We start from the raw sequence: 18,856 nt of genomic DNA, 5'->3' as shown, positions 1-18,856 counted from the left end.
GACTCAACAGCAATGGGTTTGGTTTGGTTTTACCAGCGTACTCTTCAAATAGAGAATTCCCAGTATTTTTAAGATTTGTAGAAATTGACTATAGCTTAGGCCACAATCAAAACCTGAAAAAAAAGAGAGAACACATAATTTTTACAGGCCACATTTACCTACCACATCACCCAAAATTAAAAAAAAAAAAAAAGCTAGATATTAGCAATAGGGGTTAAACTTAAAAAAAGGTGCTTAGAGATTTAAAATTACTTTCATAAATTACTGTTGGGTCTAGGAATAAATCAAAACTGCAATGACTGTGACTCTAGAAAATAATAACAATTGGAACACCACATGAAAACTTAGGAGATTTAGAAAATTCATAGTCTTAAATCCTTTCATTATTAAACAAGGAAAAAAATGAGAACAAATGAACTAAGCATTCAGTTAAAATTTAGAAAAGAATACAAAACAAATCTACGGAAAGCATGAAAACAAAGCAAAACAGCAGAACTGAGAAATAAACCTAAAACAGTTTCTTTGGAAATACCTATATCATTCAAAAATCTTTGAAAGTCAAATTAAAAAGTCAGAACACTTAAAAATGTATAATATTAAGAATGACAAAAGGACATCACCATCTATAAGGATATTTGTTTAATTATGAGAATTTCCTACGTACAAAGTACAAATTTTTGCAAATGCTTTCAAAATCTTGATTAAGGGGATTTTTTCTTTAAGGAAGTCTAATTATGTGAACAGACTCAAGAATAGGTCAGTATCTGTGGCAAAAACTTTAAAAGTCATTAAAGAACCACAGTCAAGAAAAACAACATGTCCATAAAGTTTGTTGAAAGAATTCTCTCGTATTTTAATGAACAAATAACTCTTATGCTATTTCAGAAACATACAACATATAAAGAGATGAAAAGCTTCCCAATTTGTTCCGAGAAGCTAGTATAACCTTAAATCATAAAAATATAATACTCAACAAAGGAAAAATGGCCAATTTCACATGTAAAATTGGATGCGAAAATCCTAAGCCAAGGATTAATGATTGATTCCAGAACTGCATTTAGAAAAATCACACTTTGACCAACTTATGTTTATTTCCGAAATGTAAGGATAGTTTTCATTAGAAAAAAAAATTTTATAAAATGTATCACATCAGAAGGCCAAAATGGAAAAACAATATGATTATCTTGGTTAATACCAAAAAGCTCTTTAATACATTTAATAATGTCATTTTTTAACCCTTTAAGTGGCAATAGTAACTTTTTTCCTTAGCATGAATAAGATCAATATGATTATCTTGATTGACATCAAAAATATATTTGATACTTTTTTGAATAACATTTTAAACTCTTAACTAGGAATTGAACAATATTTTTAACACAACTAAGAATATCTCTCTGAAAATTATTTATGAAATACTAGAGGTATCACCATTAAATAATAGATTGAGATTAAAAAGTCTGACTTCTGTTATTAACAATATTTTGGACATTCTAACCTATGCAGTAAGATAAGTAAGAGTAATAAGAAATATTTGAAATGAAAAGTCAAAAATCATATCAAGGGGAATACCCAGATACAAAATCAATATATTAAAACTAGTATACTGAAATTGAGAAAAGTTAAACTTTACAATAGCAACGATAAAAACTATCTAGGAATAAACTTTTAAAAGCAGGCAGGGCCTCATGAAGAAAATCACAGATCTTTCTATGAATCTCCTACTATCTCTGGATGAAAAAACTTAATATTTTAAGTCAATCCTCTACAACTTAATTCATGAATTAAATTATTCTAACTAATCCAAGTGACACTAATAACATTCATCTAGAAGAATGAAAAGACAAGAATTATGCAGATCATTTTGAAAAGGAAAAATAGTAAAAGTACACATATAACACCAATATTAAAACTTACGATAAAACTACAATAATTGAAATTCTGTTGCTATAGATAGACAGATCAGAGAAATAAAACAGAGATCCTAGAAACAAATAAAAGAACTATTGATAATTTACCATATGATAAGTTTAAGGGTAGCATTAAATCAATGAGAAAATGGTTGATTGTTTAACAAATAGTATTGGTACAATCAACTAACCTTTTAGAAAAAAAATATGGACTCGCACATCACAGCTTATACCAACATATATTCCAGATGATAATAGCTAAACATTTACTAAGCACTTTTATGTATCAAAGCTATTTGCCTGTATAATTTCACATAATCCTTATTTAATCCCATTAACAATCATTAACCCCGTCTACAGATAAGGAACACACATACCCCAGTGCCATCGAGGAACACACATAGAAGGGTTAATTGTCCAAGATCACAGCAAATTGTAGAACCAGGTTTTGAATTTTGGTAATTTGGCTCTAGAGTTTATGTTCTATAAACATAGAAAAGTGAAACTATAAAACAGCTAGGAAAAAAAGAATAACAAAGACCTTTCTAATGCAAATGAAAGATAGACTGTATGGATTGATGTAACTGGCCACCCACATGTTGTTCTTAGGTACCATCAAGTCAGTTCTGACTAATAGCGATCTTTTTTTATGTACAACAGAATGAAACACTACCCAGTCCTTCACCATCCTCACAACCATTACTGTATTTCATCCCATTGTTGCAGCCACTGTGTCAGTCCATCTCATTGAAGGTCTCTGTCTTTTTCAATAACCCTCTGCTTTACCAAGCATCAAGTCCTTCTCCAAGGACTGGGCCCTTCTGATAACATGTCCAAAGTACATAAGACAAAGTCTTGCCATCTTCCCTTCTAAGGAGTTTTCTGGCTATACTTCTTCCATGATAGATTTGTTTGGTCCTCTGGCAGTCCATGGTATATTCAATATTCTTCACCAACGTCATAATTCAAAGGCATCAATTCTCCTTTGGCCTTCCTTATTCGTTGTCCAGCTTTCCCATGCACATGAGATGAATGAAAATACCACAGCTTGAGTCAGGCGCACCTTAGTCATCAAGGTGACATCTTTGCTTTTTAACACTTTAAAGAGGTCTTTTGCAGCAGATTTGCCCAATGTGATATGTCGTTTGATTTGTTGACTGCTGCTTCCATGGGTGTTGATTGTGGATCTTATAATTCAATAGTAAAAGAACAAAACCTCAGTAGAAAAGTGGGGAAAAGATTTGAACAGGCAGGTCATCAAAGATGAAATACAAGAGACTAATATACACATAAAAAGTATTTCATCTCATAAATAATGAAAAACATTAAATAGTACAGTTCCTTCTGAAAAATTGGCAAATTTTTAAATTTTAAAACTCTGTAATTGAAAGTGTGGGAAAACAGAAATTGGTATAGAAATAGAAATTGACATAAATAGAAATGGGTATAACTTTTTCTAGAGAACAGTTTGACAATATATTGTCAAAAACTGTTAAATGTTTATAAACTCTGACCCATAATTCCACCTTAAACAATTTGTTCTGAAACTATTGATGGATATATGAAAATATTTATGTATGAGCCATTTTATCACACCTTTGTGCCTAATAAAGACAAATTAGGTGGACTCAATAACCAGCAGTAAAGAATTTAATAACTGCACTTGGTGCTTCCATGTAATGAATACTATGCAGCAATTGAAAATAGTACTGAAAAGGGACATTTAATGGCAGAAGGAAGTGGTCACAGCTTATTATTAAATGAAAAAAACTTTATAGAGGATGATCCCGATTTTGTAAATATATGTACCTGTGTGTGTGTGCACGTGTGTGTGTGCGTGTGCACGTGTGATTTGAAAGGATAGGCACAAAATGTTAACTTTTCCTGAGTGTTGTAACTTAAAATTCTTTTCTTGCCCTCGTCTTCTTTTTCTTCTTCTTCTTTTGTGTGGTTTTCAAATTTCTATGAAGAACATGTAGAACCTTTGTAATCAAATAAAAAAGGGGAGTTTTTAGTATTAAATAAGCCTTATCTCAGTAGTAATTCTCCACAAACCCATGTTTACATGTGTCTCACTAAAGACGTGCCATTTTTATTTCTACTCTTTTCCTTCATTTTTCTAGTTTCCTCATGTTACCAAATATTTCCTTCATGCTTTCATTTTACCTTCGGGTTTTGGCATCCAAAGAGGTTATTATGGAGAGCACACTAGCATGTGTGTCAGCAAATGAATCAAATAACAGCAAGAATTGACCTTGGATCCTTTTCCAGGAACAGCACATAAAAGGCAGGCTATTATGAGATTTATAGACAGGGCAAGTTTGAGGTAGAGAAAAGGATTCTGGCATCAACACTCACAACATCCCCTCCTCTCTGCCTCCACCCCAGCTTTGGGGAGGGAGAAGGAAGCAAAACAGGTGTCTCTAGGCCATTTTATCCCTGTCATAGGACTGACCCTATGAAATTAATGCTGCTGAAAGAAATGCCAGCATGTGGTGGTTTCACTCCAAATGATGAACCAAAACTGAATTGTAGGGTTCAAAGAAAGGAAAGGAAGTGGGATTGCAGAGAGAAATGGAATGGGATCAGGACCAGCTTATGCTGAGGAGCTTGGACATTATCCTACAGACTGTGAGGAGGCATTAAAGGGTTTAAGCAGGAAGATAACATGAAAATGTATATGTGTACAAGCATATTACAGAGAGAAATATATATATAATTTTATACATATAAACATTTATATAACCAAACCAGTTGCTGTAGAGCCAGTTCTGATTCATGGTGACCCCATGTGTGTCAGAGAAATACTTGATTGAGTTTAACCCACCATTTTTCAGACTAGATTGACCATAAGACCTTTTTTTCGTGCTACTAGTGTTCTTCAGAACACATTTTGGGAAAAATTGCCATAAAGCTTCACAGTTTTCTGAAGGGCTTCCCATCTCTTTTGATCTTCCCAGCAACTGTCCAGGGGAGGAAATATGAGCTTGATCCTTTGGAGGAGGAATTCAAGCCTCACAGAATTTCCCAGTCAGTGCTGCAGACAATTTCCTGTGTTGTCTCTTTCTCAGTTCCCATTACTCATCTCCAGCACGTTTCAGTTCAGTTTAGTTCAACAAACACTTACTAAGCACCTTCGATGCACCAGGTGTTGGAAGTACAAGCACAGGTAAGTCCTGTGTACACCCTCAAGGAGCCCACAATAGAGATACATGGACAGATAATATAAACACAGGTGCTCAGTTATTATTATAAGAATAAAAGCTACCCTTCACTAAGCACTTGCTATGAACTGAGTTTTCCTACCTAAGTAATCCCATTTTGTTCTCAATGTAACTCTGAGGTAGCCTCTTTCATATCTCAATCTCACAGTTGAAGAAACTGAGGCACAGAGAGATCAAAGTTACGGAGCAGGGATTTGAGCCCAGGTAGACCAAATGAAGAGGCCAAGTTCTTAACCCAGGTGATACCAGTCAGTGCAGTGCAGAAGTTTGTTTTGCACAGGGTGTTACGGAGACGGAAGGGGTCAGGGGGCTCAGGAACCAGCCTGGGGATCACGGAGAGGCCTACTGGACCTGAATCTTGAAGAAAAGTGGGAGTTGGCTAATTATGTGTTTGTGTGTACAAGTGTAAGTGGTCAGGGGTGGAGAGAATGGTTAAGGAGAGAAGAGCATCTTAGCTAATAGTCCTTTGGCTGCAAGTAAGAGAAACCAACTCCAGCTAGGTTATGTAAAAGTTGGGGGAGGGGTTGCTGGAAGGGTACAAGCGCCTCTCATGTGGAACTTTAGGGCAGCTGTATCACATGACATAGGAACTCAAGGCAGTTCCCTCTCTCGCCTCTGCTTCTGTCTATACATCTGCATCACACCCTCTCCCTCCAAACTGACTTTCTCTGCTGCTTCCTGACCGTGGTAAAAGGTACTTGTCCCACAGATCCCACTTACATCCCCTCTGTTCAAGAGCCTGGTCCTGATTGCCTGTTTGTCATTCACTCATAATTCCAACTTCCCAGGACAAGGAATCTGATTGGCCTTGCTCAGGATAGGTGCCCACTTCTGGTCCAATCAACTATAGCCAGGACCTGGGTCACAGACCACAAATATGACTGCTGGGGTCCATTTGTTTGTGGGATCATTTGATTATTGTCTGTCTCCCCGTTTAGACTATATGCTTCATGAGGGCAGGAACTGTTTTTTATTGCTGAACTCCATGTCTGCAGCACCTTACATGGTGTCCAGAACAGAGTCGAAACTCAGTAATCATTTGTCAGATGAATGAATGAACGCACAAAGGAATTAACAAATGAAAAGAATCATAGAAGAGGTGAGAGTACTGTTAGGTCATCCAGCCCAGCCCTCCATCCATTGCTCACACATCTAATTCATTACTAGAACATCAGCTTCACCAGGGTTACATTAACTGCCTTCTACAATAAACAAGCTTTTGTGGTCTAGCCTGGGAACTAAGTCCCATTTACAGGAGTGATTAAAGTTAGGAACTATGGTCCTAATTCCAAATTTAAAACAAATTTGGAAACCCAACCCGTTTGTAACTTGAAAAATACCGACAGCCCTCCAAATGAGACAATCAATGGAAGAAGTAGGCCAGAGAGAAAAGGTATTCGTCTAAAGAAACTTGGCATATATGTTACAGTTTTTCCATCTGATTATTTTAGTACCCTTCCTGTTAAATTCAATTGCCTTAGACAACCTCTGTTCATAGGAAACTATTTGGTTTAATCTGTGGCATGTTTTTAACCATCTTGGACAGCCAGCTCTGTCTCCACTGAGCGTGTCTGATATTCAAACAGATGTTTTATAACACTCTGCACACATGAGTTCACCACTGGCAAGTCTCTTGCACACAATTAGTGCATAGTGCTTCTCACGTCTCCCGTGTCGTCCCACAAACCCAAATTAACAACTCACAGGTGAGCTCGAATCCTCACCACAGTAACAGAGGAGCAGAAGGTGGAGCACCCAGCTTTGGATTTTCAACTTACTAACATGAAAACAATTGATGACCAACTGGAAAATATGCAATACGAAGAGTTAGCCAAACTAAGTAGTATAAAAAGATGTGCAAACTGGCTGCCCCTAAAAAATTCGGATTAAAGTATCCAAGTAAAGAGTTCCAAAACAATTCAAATTTTTATGGAATCACAAAATATCAGGGCTGAAAGGCCTCTGGATGTCGTCTAGCTAGTGCAACAACTTTATTTTACAGATGAAGAAGCTGAGGTCCATAGAGAGGAAGTGATTTGCTCAGGGTGTCACAGTGAGTGCGCGGTGGCAGAATTGTGCCCCCAAGCAATCCGAAGGATGGACCAGAGCCCCGCACTTCCAGACAGGTTTCTGTCTCTGCTCTCCTTGGACCATCCATGTCTGCAGTTCAAAGCCTTGGAAGAAGGTAGAATCTGGTCAACAAGGTCTTTCATCCCAACGGTGCCATGATCATTTCAGAATGTGTCACCCGTTAATTTAGATAAAGGGTCTTGTTGACGGACAATTCCCTTTGATGAGGGAACCAAAAGGAACCAAAAGAAGTATTTTTAAAGGTAACATGTTAACATTTCAAGTGTGGAAACCAGAGGGAGCACATAGGATTCTGGGTGTCTCACCCCCAAAAGCCTAGAAGACATCCAAATAGACAACAAGGAGGTGACTAAGGAGCCCTAAATTTGCAGCTGGGTCAATGTACCCTTGATCCTCCAAGAACCCAAACTTGCAGGGAAAGCTGGGCCTTCTAAGAAGCCTTGCTCTACCTCAGAGACCCTTAGGGATATGAGCAGTATTTGAACTTGAACTCAGTGCTCCTAGAAAGACCTCAAGAGGAGACCCTGATGCTGCTTCAGAGACAGCCATTAACCAGTTGGGAGTGATGTTTTTACTGACAGAGATTCAGGGAAGAGTACCAGATGACATATGGAATTTGTCAATATACATGTATTTGTGGAGGGCATATGATGTGCCAGGCTGGACGTGCACAATAAAGGAGTAAGAAATTAACGGAAAGATGTAAGCAAGGACCAGATCGCAAAGGCCTGCATATGCCATGCTGAGGCATTTGGGTTTTAATTTAAAGGTGATGGAAAGGCATTGAATAACTTTGCACTGGGGAGTGAATTGGCCAGACTTATTCTGGAAATATTATCTATTTCCAAAAGATCATAGCCACTGAAAACCCTATAGAGCAGGAGGGAGGAAAAGATGGGGGGTTAATGGTGATGGAAGTGTTGATTAAGGGCAGGGTTGCACAGCCAATAATTGTAATTGCTTCCAATAAATTGTACACCTGTAAAAAAAAAAAAAAAAAAAAAGAAGGAAAGAAAACCCTATGTAGCGGTCCTACTCTGACACATGAGTCAGGAGTCAGCATTGACTCCATGGCACCTGGTTGGTTTTTTTGGTTTGTGCTCTGGAAAAATCCCTTGACAGTTGTGTGGAAGATAGATTATGGCCAGGTGCTCCATTGTGTGATACCATCTATAAGTCCTCCAAAAAATTATTCGCACTTTTAGTCTGTATTTGGGAAGATAGAGTGAAAAGAGAATGAGCTCTCCAGGCAAGCAAAGCAAAGTTTTAATCCCACTTCTAGCCCTTACTGGCTGTGTGATCTTGGACAAGTTTTTTAAATAGCTTAGCAGCCTCAGTTTCCTTTCTGTACAATGAAGATAATAGTACTTAGCTTTATAGGGTTTTGATAACAAGATAATTTGCCTGGACATTTTTTCTAGTCCTCCCAACATCATTAATATCAGTGAACTCAAAAAGGCATTTTAGTGTCTCAGAGGAAAGCCACCTAACTAAGCCACAACTGAGCAGGAGATCTTGTCCCACTTCCTTCTTAGAATATCACCAGAGCACTCCACATTGCTAATATGTGAAAATAACTGGTGTTCTTACTTTGTAAATGAGGAAACTGAGGTAAACTGAGGTCAAAGCCAAATCGTGGGTCTGAATCAAACCACCCAAACACAATACTGCAGAGAACTAAGCTGCGCTACAAAGGCTTGTGTATACAGTGAGGTCTCCAGTCGTCCTAGCAACCCGGTAACCAAACACGGTGCAGATTTGCTGGCATACATTACACCGAGAACATCTGGCCTTCCTATTATCCTCCAGCCAGCAAAAGAATGATGTCGCGTAAACTGATCTTTAGGCCAATTATATGGTTTAAGCATTACAGTGTTTGTGTTGGCTCTTCTGGCTCCAAGTTTTAAGAACTTAATTTGTAGCCACACCCCTCCTCTGAAGACCTAATTATTTCTTACTGTAAATGGCCCCATGGATTCATTTATGCATCGTCTGCACCTTTTCTCAGGAAGATAAGTATATATAAAGGTATCATCAGTCAACTTTGTGTGCAAAGCACTGTGGGAGGTCCTGTAAGAAATACACGGTACAGGAAGTAAGTAGCCGCAAGAGGCTAGAAGACTGAGGCAGAAGAGAGCAGGCTGCAGGACCTGCTCAGCTTCCTGGGCTCTCATCTTATTATAGATACCAGGTGCAGAGTGTAGACTCCCTAGCCTGCAGCTCATTCAAAAGGGGCTGGCTAGGAGCCAGACAACCTGATACTACCTCCAACTCACCTTTCTACCCTGGACAAGGTCATTATTGTGTCTGAGACTGTTTCCCCATCTGCAGAGGCCACATTAGACTCAATTTCGTTTACCCTCAGTCGCTGTGAGCCTGGCAGGCACTATTCCAAGCCCTTCACCACAGTGATTGATTTAATTCTCATAATGGCTGTGTGTAAGAGGTGGCGTTGGTATTCCCCACCTCATGTCACACAGTGGGGATGTGACAGGGCTGTGAACTTGCCCTCTCCTCTCTGGCTGCCTAAGGAGTGCTCTGGGGTTTTGTGCTCATTCCGAATACACTAGGGGTCTGTATGGACCACAATCCGGTGCTCTGGAGCAGGTGGGACGGGGGGGCGGGGGGCAATTCCTGTGGTACTCACTGTAGGAGGGGGCTCCTGGCCTCTCCCCAACCCCACCCCTGTCCTTCTGCTGTGATGGCCAAGATGCTCCACATGGCAGCTGGAAGGCTGACCTGGGGGGAGGCAGGCTTTTCTCCCCACGTCACCCTAAGCCGAACCCCTACTTCCCCCTTTCACTCAGTCTTCCCCTTACAGATATGAGGGATCATCTTCTATTCTGTAGATCCTTTCACACCTTTTTTTAAGATATTTGGGGATCCTGCTCTGGGCTACGGAGCCCCTGGGTGGTACAAACAGTTAAGGCGCTCAGCCGCTGACTGAAGAGTTGGAGTTTCAAGTCTACCCAAAGCTGCTTCAGAAGAAAGGCCTGGCAATCTACTTCCAAAAAATCAGCCTTTGAAAACCCTATGGAACATTACTCTGACACACATGGTGTCATCAAGAGTTTGAGCCCACTCGATGGCAACTGGTTTTGCTACTGGTAATCTGGGTTACAAGCAGAGATGTTGGTAAGAGCAGGCTGAGAGCTCCTGACTTTGTCCTTGGACAAAACGACCTCTGTTAAAAATAATTAGTCACACTTTTTTGAAAGGAGTAAATGGGTCTCTGGGTTAATTAGCCTCCTCTTTACCCCTTCCCACCATCACTGATCCCTAAAGGCAGGGAGAATGGCAGCGGGCTGACCAGCCCTGGAGGAGATCCGAAGCCAGATCGGGACCCAACCCCAAACACCAACGGCTCCTTCCCCAGGCCCAGAATTTTCCTTCGTCTTTAAAGGAAATGAATCTCTTGAGCCTCCTGGTCTGATTTAGCACATCTAGGAACAAAGGGAAGAGTATGTAGTACAGTAAATCCCAACTCTGAGTTGTCCATGACAGGAATTTATCACAGATGGTAATCATTAGGACGTTAACATCTTGAAGGAAAGAGGTTTATCCAGGATCATAAATAAACTGTAACCAAGGCTTAGATTTATAAAGCTATAAAAGGGGGACTGCATGGGCAACCAGGAATTTTGTGCTGGGTTGCAAAATCACCATGATGTGTGAAAGCTTACTGAACACGATCTGGGAGCTCTGGGCAGTGCAACGTGGTGACGGTGACTTATTCTGCAGTTAATGGGCCCCCAATTAGAACCTAACAAGATTAGGTCCTGGTTTTACCTCAGGAAGTACAAGCCCAGAGGACGTGAGGCCGCTCCTTGGAAACCCTATGGAGCAGTTCTACTCTGTCCTGTAGGGTCACTATGAGTCAGAATCAACTTGACAGCAACAGGTTTTTGAGTTTTGGCACCTAAACATGGCTTTGAAATTCCTAAACCTTTTGCAGTCCCATTAGGCTTGGACCTCCTTGCCAAGATTTGCTCTGATTAATGCTATGCCTCATAAATAAATTTGCAGTTCCTTGCTAATGCTGTCAAAGGTCCTGCTGTTTCCCCAGTGGCTTCAAACAACTCGGCTTTGACAGTGTCTCCCTGCTGTGCAGGACACCCTATGAGGCTCTGGATGGCGGGCTGTCTTCTGGACAGATAAAACAACTGCAATATGCAGGCCTCAATGTGTGGTGTAGCCTGTAAGTGGAGAAGTAAGGGACAGGCAGAGGATAAATGGTGGCTGGAGTCATCAGGGAAAAATGTGTGCAGGAAAGGGGCTTGATTTGTGACTCGAGGATGCGTGGGTTCTGCACAGGTGAAGACAGATCAGCTTGGTCCCCACCCCCTCCCAAAGACACACATCCTGTCCCTGCTGTGATTCTCAAATAACACACTTCTAGTTCCTTCTTGGAGGAACTTGTTGACACAGTGGTTAAGAGTTCGGCTGCTAACCAAAAGGTGGGCAGTTGAATCCCCCAGCCACTCTTTGGAAACCCTATGGGGCAGTTCTACGCTGTCGTATAGGGTCGCTATGAGTCAGAATCAACTGGAAGGCAATGGGTTTGGTTTGGTTTGATTTACTTCCTTCTTGTCCTGGAGATAATTGTTCCTGAAATTCCGTAGTGTCACCCTCTCCAGTCCTCTTCAGGTCCTTCCCCAAAGGACCTAGAAGGGAAACCTTAGCCTCCCTGGGCATATGGATTCAGGCTGGACACCACAGGCTGAGCCACCCTCCTGGAGAGTGAGGCCACCCCCAGCTGCAAGTACTGCTTTAACCAGGTAAACCAAAAAAAGTTGCCATGAGTAGATTCTGACCCGCGGCAACGCCATGTATCCCAGTATGTGGCCCCACCCAGTCTCCTCAGGAGAGTTTCTGTAAGTATCCACGCACTCACAAGAATGAACAACGAAGCACCCCACAGGCAAGGGGAGTTTGAAAGGAGGCAGCACCCTACATGGCCAGTACCCTGCCCAGAGGAGGGGAGCTTATTTGTTGCCAAGCTCTACTGTAGTACACTATAGCATTGTTGTAAGCAGAGCTGCTTTACAGATATTTCCTTCAAGCTGCCCACCACACTTCCCACCTGTCCTGGTTTTCAGGTCTTGGCAAACATCTGCTCACATTTCCTTCTCTCTGATTCTCTTCCAGGGGCGCTGCATCAACTTCACCAGAGTCAAGAACAACCCACCAGCCAAATACCCCCTCAACAACGCCTACCACACCACCTCTCCGCCGCCTGCCCCCATCTACACCCCTCCAGCCCCTGCTCCCCACTGCCCCCCTCCACCCCCCAGTGCCCCCACCCCTCCAATCCCATCTCCACCTTCCACCCTTCCCCCTCCTCCTCAGGCCCCACCCCCCAACAGAGCACCACCCCCCTCCCGACCTCCTCCTAGGCCTTCCGTCTAGAACCCAAAATTTCGTGTTCTGGGCGCTCTCAGAAACTTTGGGGAGGAGGCTCCTCTGTGGTGTTAGAACAAGTCTTGCCAGTTAGAGGAGGCTTCCACTTTAGAAATGAGTGGGACAAAGCCCACTGACATTCACACACTTCAAAAATCGGTTTGCAATGCCAATACACCGGAAATGGTGATCTGTGGAAAGAAATCGAAATTTTGAATTGCCTGAAAACAAATGATGAGGCAACTACAGTCACATTTATAGCCAGCGGTCCATCACCTCTAGAAGGTTCCAGAGATGGTGAAACTGCCAAGATGCTCTAAATGGGATTCTGTCTCACAGAGACCAGTAAGAAAATCTTTTCTCTGAGAATGAAACACAGAGTTGGAAAAGAAGTAATGTTGCTGGGTTCCTGAATGCTGCCTTCCTTCCTCCATTCCATTTCCAACTCTTGACCCAGGATCCTTGGCCTAGAAACCAAGGAATTCTCACCCCTCTGTGCCACCCGTGTAGGCAGAAACCGTTTGCCTACAACTCTGGAAAAGTCGGGGTCCCCAGTGTGGCAAGAAACAACATCAGACTGGTATACTGTCAAAAGAATGTTCTGAGATTTGCAGATGAGTAAAAAACTGTGCTTATCTTTCTTCCAAACTCTCCCAATTTCCAAATGAGGAAGAGAGAGGGTGTTTACTGATGGAAAAAAGTATGTTGCCATGTTGATGTGTAAGTGAAATCGGCTGTGTGCATTGACGGGGAGTATTGATGGGAGTGTCGGACAGTTTCTAAAACCCACAGCCCATCAGCAGCTAGAGGTGGCTGGCTTTGGCCATGCATGGTCCCCTAAATCAACAGACAGTGGCATTGTCAAAGAGCAACCTGTCAATGAGTCATGTTAAAAATCAAAATTTGGCTTCAGTTTAAATCACCTGAGATATGAAGAAGCGATTGACCCTGTTTTTTAGAGACAGACATGTGTTTATCTTTCCAAAATGGCATCATTAACACCTACCATACCATCTCACTGATGTTTTCTTCTCTCTTGGTAAAGTGTGTGCCAGAGACTTCTAAGCAGAGCTGAGACACAGTGGTCCTGACAAAAGAAGGAAATTATCCCAGGTCCTTTGATTAATCCAAAAAAAAAAAAGCCATGCAGATGTGGATGCAAATATCTTTCTCCTTGGCTTTGCAACATACTCACAAATATGATTAGCTGTTCACCAAGATGAAATGCATTAGATATGCAACACAGAAATGCTCTGCCTGAAATTCCCACCAAGGCTAGGACCACCCAATTCCCCCAGTCTTTATGAATCTGTGTTCATCTGTAAACCCTACAGTCATTTTCTAAACATTGGGCTTCATTACCCAGGGGTGAAAACACAAGTCATTGTCAAGGACCTGCTGCTAACTAGCCTGTTCAGAATTATCTCCTCCTCCAGCTTTCCATAGGACCTAAAATTCCTATCCATATACCCCCTCAAATTCTTACATCTTTTCTGGAACAAAACAGAATATAATGTATAAACTTAATTCTTGGGGCTTTGGTCTTCAAAGACCCCACAAGAACCCATCAAGCCATCATCCTCCTCTTAGCTCAGAACAGGGCTGTAATGACATGGCACAAATTCTACCAAGGCCTATCCTTGTATCCATGGCAGATATTGCTTGTCAATCATGGCACTCGTTCCCATTGAGCCCAAATATATCTTCACAATCCTTCTCAAATCAAGACTGCAAAGAACCACCACCCATCAGTCAGGATTGAGAGAGAGAGAGATGAACCCTATTTTGCATCCCTACCTTAAAAGCAAAAAAAAAAAAACAGTGAGTGTGAGGAGAATAGGGAAGCCTAACTACATAAAATGTACAGTCTGGGGAAAATAGATCTAGGCAAAACTCCTTAGTGAGGGACCATAGGCACTGAACTTGCAGTGCCAATGCCAAACTGATACTTCTCCAAGTGTCCCTCGGACCGGCCCTTCTTCTCCCCCACACCTGCTACTTCCAGAGAATCTCCTGGCCTTCTCACAGAAGCAGGTACGGTTTTCAGGACTCATGAAAGCAACCTCCCCCCTTCTCACTCTCCACCCTGTCACATCGTCTATTTTCAGAACACTAGTCTTCTTCTTTGGTATAATCTCTCATGAAGCAGGTGCCAGGATGTCTCGGTCACCTGCAGTGACATTGCTGGGCCCCAGAAAACCATTCCATAGGAGAATGAGTTCCCCAGGCTCACAGCATAGACTTTGAGCCCATTACAACTGTTTTGACTGCTGGCAGTACAAAACGGTCCACCCCACACCATTGCAGCATGGCTCACTGCTGCCATGGAAAAGTTCAAACCAAGATGGCGGGCATCAGGTGAGAACACAAAATTCAGGATCCAAGCAGTGTGGCAACCAGATGCCCTGTGCAGTTTCCAGGATGCTGTTTCGGTCAAGTGTTTTGATGAAATAGGGAACTGCAAATGTATGATGATTTTGTAGAGGATTAGCAGGGTTTGTCCTTAAAACTCACTCACCATGTCATCCTTAGTAATTTAGAATTACAGTCGAGAAGGGAAAACTTCTATACACTGTGTGAACAAGGCAGTATTTTACTAGTAGGTGATCAACAGTCGGGAAAATTATTTAGCTGGTTTTTTTTTATCAGTACTTGTGTCATTCCCTGTAAAAGGCAGAAGACATGTGATTGTGATCAGGAAACTGCACAAAATTATTTTTTCAACCCCCATGTAATTGTCCTCATGAACTTGTTTGTTTTAATAAAAACCAAATTTTCGTTGTATATATTCGTATTCCATGTGTTAGATGGAAGCATTTTCTATCCAGTGTGAATAAAAAGAACGGTTGTAGTAAATTATTATAAAGCCAGTGATATTTCATGGCAGGTTATTCTACCAAGCTGTGCTTGTTGGTTTTTCCCATGACTGTATTGCTCTTATAAATGTACAAATAGTTACAGAAACGACGAGACCCTTGTTTGCACAGCATTAATGAGAACCCTGGGTTCCATGGCCCCCTGTGTTCACAACCGGCTTACAAACAGTTGCTTGTTTGGAGGTTAGCACACACTCCACCGAGACACAAGGTCTCTCTCTTACCAAGGTCAAGAACAGAGCTGGTGGATAAATGAATAGTCTTAGAGATCTGGCCATGGGTAATAACCTCATTGTAAATATCACTAGAATGGGCAGAGGTGGTCTCGAAGTATCTTGTACACTCAAATCCAAACACTATGTCAGACAGAGGAAAATCCATCAAAGAACGAAAAAATAATAATAATTAGGAGATAATGAGCAACAGTTTCAGCCTAGTGCCAACTCAAAAAAAAATTAATGCTGTGCGCAATGGGTTGAATGAGTTTGCAAACTATATAAAGTTATCTGCAGTAAAACTGTTAATGCACACCAGGTGGGAATGGGGTGTTCTAGGCATTTGCCTTTTCTAGTTATTTGAGCTCTACTATATATCATACTTGGCTAAACAATTTAAAAGAATTAGAATATGATTTTTTTTTTAATGCACTTAACAGTACACTCTTCTAAATCTTTCTTCTTTCTGTGATAATTCAAATGACAGTTATGGATCTTCGTGCCTCTGAGTCATTGTTATAGAAATCAGTTATCACTGCACCATGCTATAGGAGACTGGGCTGAACCTGTACAATGACAAACCCTGAAAATTGCTTTTTTTAAAAAAAATAATAAATTTCTAAAATCAAATGTGGTACTGGTTGTCTCTTTGTGATAGAAATCAAGTGTAGATCGTTCAAATGTGTTTATCCTTTGCTCCCTCCCCAACTTATTCTCTAGCTACAGAGGACATCACACACTGAGGCTTGCATACTAGTTTTATCTGTAGATACCTTGCCTTCCCGACCAGATGAGAAACTTCCATAAGATAGCAGCCTTCTTTTGTACTTTGCACCACAACCCAGAGGTTCACTGGGTGTCCTGCACAACAGGAAGACACTCAGTGCAGACCAAATTGTTTGAAGCCACTTGGGCCTTTGACAGCATCACCAAGGATCTGAAAATTCATTCATAAGACATAGCATTCATCAGAGGGAATCTTGGCAACCAGGTCCAAGCTTAATGGGACTGCAATGGGTTTAGGAATTTCAATGCCATGGTTAGATACCGGACTCGTTTTCTCTGGGTTTGTATTTCATGAGGTTAAACCAGGACCTAACCTTGTTAGGTTCTAACTGGGGGTCCATTGACTGCAGGAAATGATGATTCAGTGGTAGAATTCTCGCTTCTCCTGTGAGAGATCAGGGTTCAATTCCCGATCAGTGCACCTCATGCATAGCCACAACCTGCGTGTTGCTATGATGCTGAACAGGTTTCAGTGGAGCTTCCAGACTCAAATGGACTAGAAAGAAAGGCCTGGTGATCTACTTCTGAAAATCAGCCAATGAAAATTCTATAGATCAGTGCATGTGCAGTCTTCAACCAATCATGGGGATGGTACCGAGCTAGGACGCATTTCACTGTGTCGTGCACAGGTCACCATGAATCACAGCAGTTAATAACAACTGCAGAAAAAAAGTCATCATCATCTCATGGCACTGCCCAGAGCGCCCAGATCAGGTTCAGTAAGTTTTCACACGTTCTTTGATTTTGTAGCCTAGCGCTATCAAGTCTCCATTGTCTAAGCAGCCCTTTTTTAATAGCTTTATAAATCTAAGTCTGGGTTACAGTTAATGGCTGTGGTTCTGTAAATTAAATTATATTATTGCAAACTAGAACTACCATTTATAAATTTTGTGCCCTCCACTAAACTCTTTACTACCCTGATGACTGTCATTTCTTCTTCAGTTTTCCTACATTCAAAGTATTCTTTATTTCTACTACAGTTTGCAAATTATAAAAGTAATCGATGTTAAATGGAAAAATAAAATATAAAGGGCAGAGAGAGAAGCACCCAGAAAAAAATTTACTGTGTCCGACGATGGGCTTGGCTGCCAGCAACAGAAATGTGACTCTGATTTTTCACTCACAGAGCAAGGAGGTCAGAGATCTGCAGCTCAACAAAGCAGGCAGCATTAGAATGCTGCAGTAATACCCCGTACCTTTATACCTGCATGTTGTTGTCAGTCACCTTGGAGTCAATTCCAACTCATAGGGACGCCATGTGTGTAGGGCAGAACTGCTCCATAGGGTCTTCAAGGCTGTGACCTTTCGGAAGCAGGTTACCAGGCCCGTCTTCCAAGGCACCTCTGGGTGGGTTCAAACCACCAATCTTTTGGCTAGTAGTCAAGCACTTAACCATTTACACCACTCACGGACTTCTTTTATTTATATGCATCTCTTAATATTTATTGTTCCTGCATTTCTGATACAACCCACTTTATTCTCCTTCAGCAGCTTCACTTTAGTTGTAGGTGAGACAGCATCTCTTACTAGGTCCTGAATTTGTTTCTTTACAAGCCTCATTAAACCTTGAATTCATCTTAGCTGGAACAAAACTATCTGCAAACCGAAAATCGTGCCACAATTTTTTTCCAAGTTTTCATTAGTACTGACTTTTTAATTAGCATGTTGGGCACAAGCAGCATTTTTAAATTCCATCCTCGATCAGTAAACAGTGCTGAGATATAAATGGCTAACAATTTGGAAGGAAAAAGAAAAGCTGGAGCCTGACCTTCCTCCTTAAAAAAAAAAAAAAAATTTTTTTAGGCCACAATAAATCCCAGCTGTATTTAATTTAAATGTAACAAATAAAACCAGGAAAGTACTAGAAGACCAAGAAATGTTTCCTGCCTGGTAAGAAGAACTTCAAAATCGTACACATTGCTGGCATTATGAATCAACGTTCTCAGGAAATCACCTCACACTCTTGAGTAGTCCGCCAATGCATTAAATGGAATAAACAAAGGAGCCACTGGTGACGGGCATGAAATCATTTATCAGGTGCTGACATGAATAAGAATTCAAGATCCACACTTGTCCATCACTAAATCCAATTTTCCGTCTTCAGATAAATCTGTGTTTCTCTGGAATCTTGCTTAGATATAAAGCAATCAGAATAGCACTTTGTCCTCTAAATTACATCCTTAAAAAAACAAGGTCAATATCACTTATAATTACTAAGCATTTGACATAAGGCTATAGAGTTGGCATATGCCATACGGTTTTTATTCTGATCACAATTATTGGTATTACATTCACTTGAGCAACTGTACCACTCCCAATATTATCAAACTTACACAAATTAGAAGCCTTATAATATG

At 41.1% G+C, this 18,856-nt stretch overlaps 1 protein-coding gene across 1 annotated transcript in view; it reads left to right on the top strand.

Annotated features, from left to right (window-relative positions):
* Positions 1-16,337, top strand: part of ANTXR1 (ANTXR cell adhesion molecule 1) — a 258,803-nt gene extending 242,466 nt beyond the window's left edge. The window contains exon 18 of the mRNA XM_049856413.1: positions 12,371-16,337. Within this exon, the coding sequence (XP_049712370.1) occupies positions 12,371-12,631 (261 nt within the window). The 3' untranslated portion in view covers positions 12,632-16,337. The remainder of the gene's footprint in view (positions 1-12,370) is intronic.
* The last annotated feature ends 2,519 nt before the right edge of the window (positions 16,338-18,856 follow it).

The sequence above is a fragment of the Elephas maximus genome, chromosome 17 (genome assembly GCF_024166365.1).
Source record: "Elephas maximus indicus isolate mEleMax1 chromosome 17, mEleMax1 primary haplotype, whole genome shotgun sequence".
Classification (NCBI taxonomy): Eukaryota; Metazoa; Chordata; class Mammalia; order Proboscidea; family Elephantidae; genus Elephas; species Elephas maximus.
The sequence above is the reverse complement of the archived record's forward strand: the minus strand, read 5'-3'. Positions and strand labels throughout refer to the sequence as shown.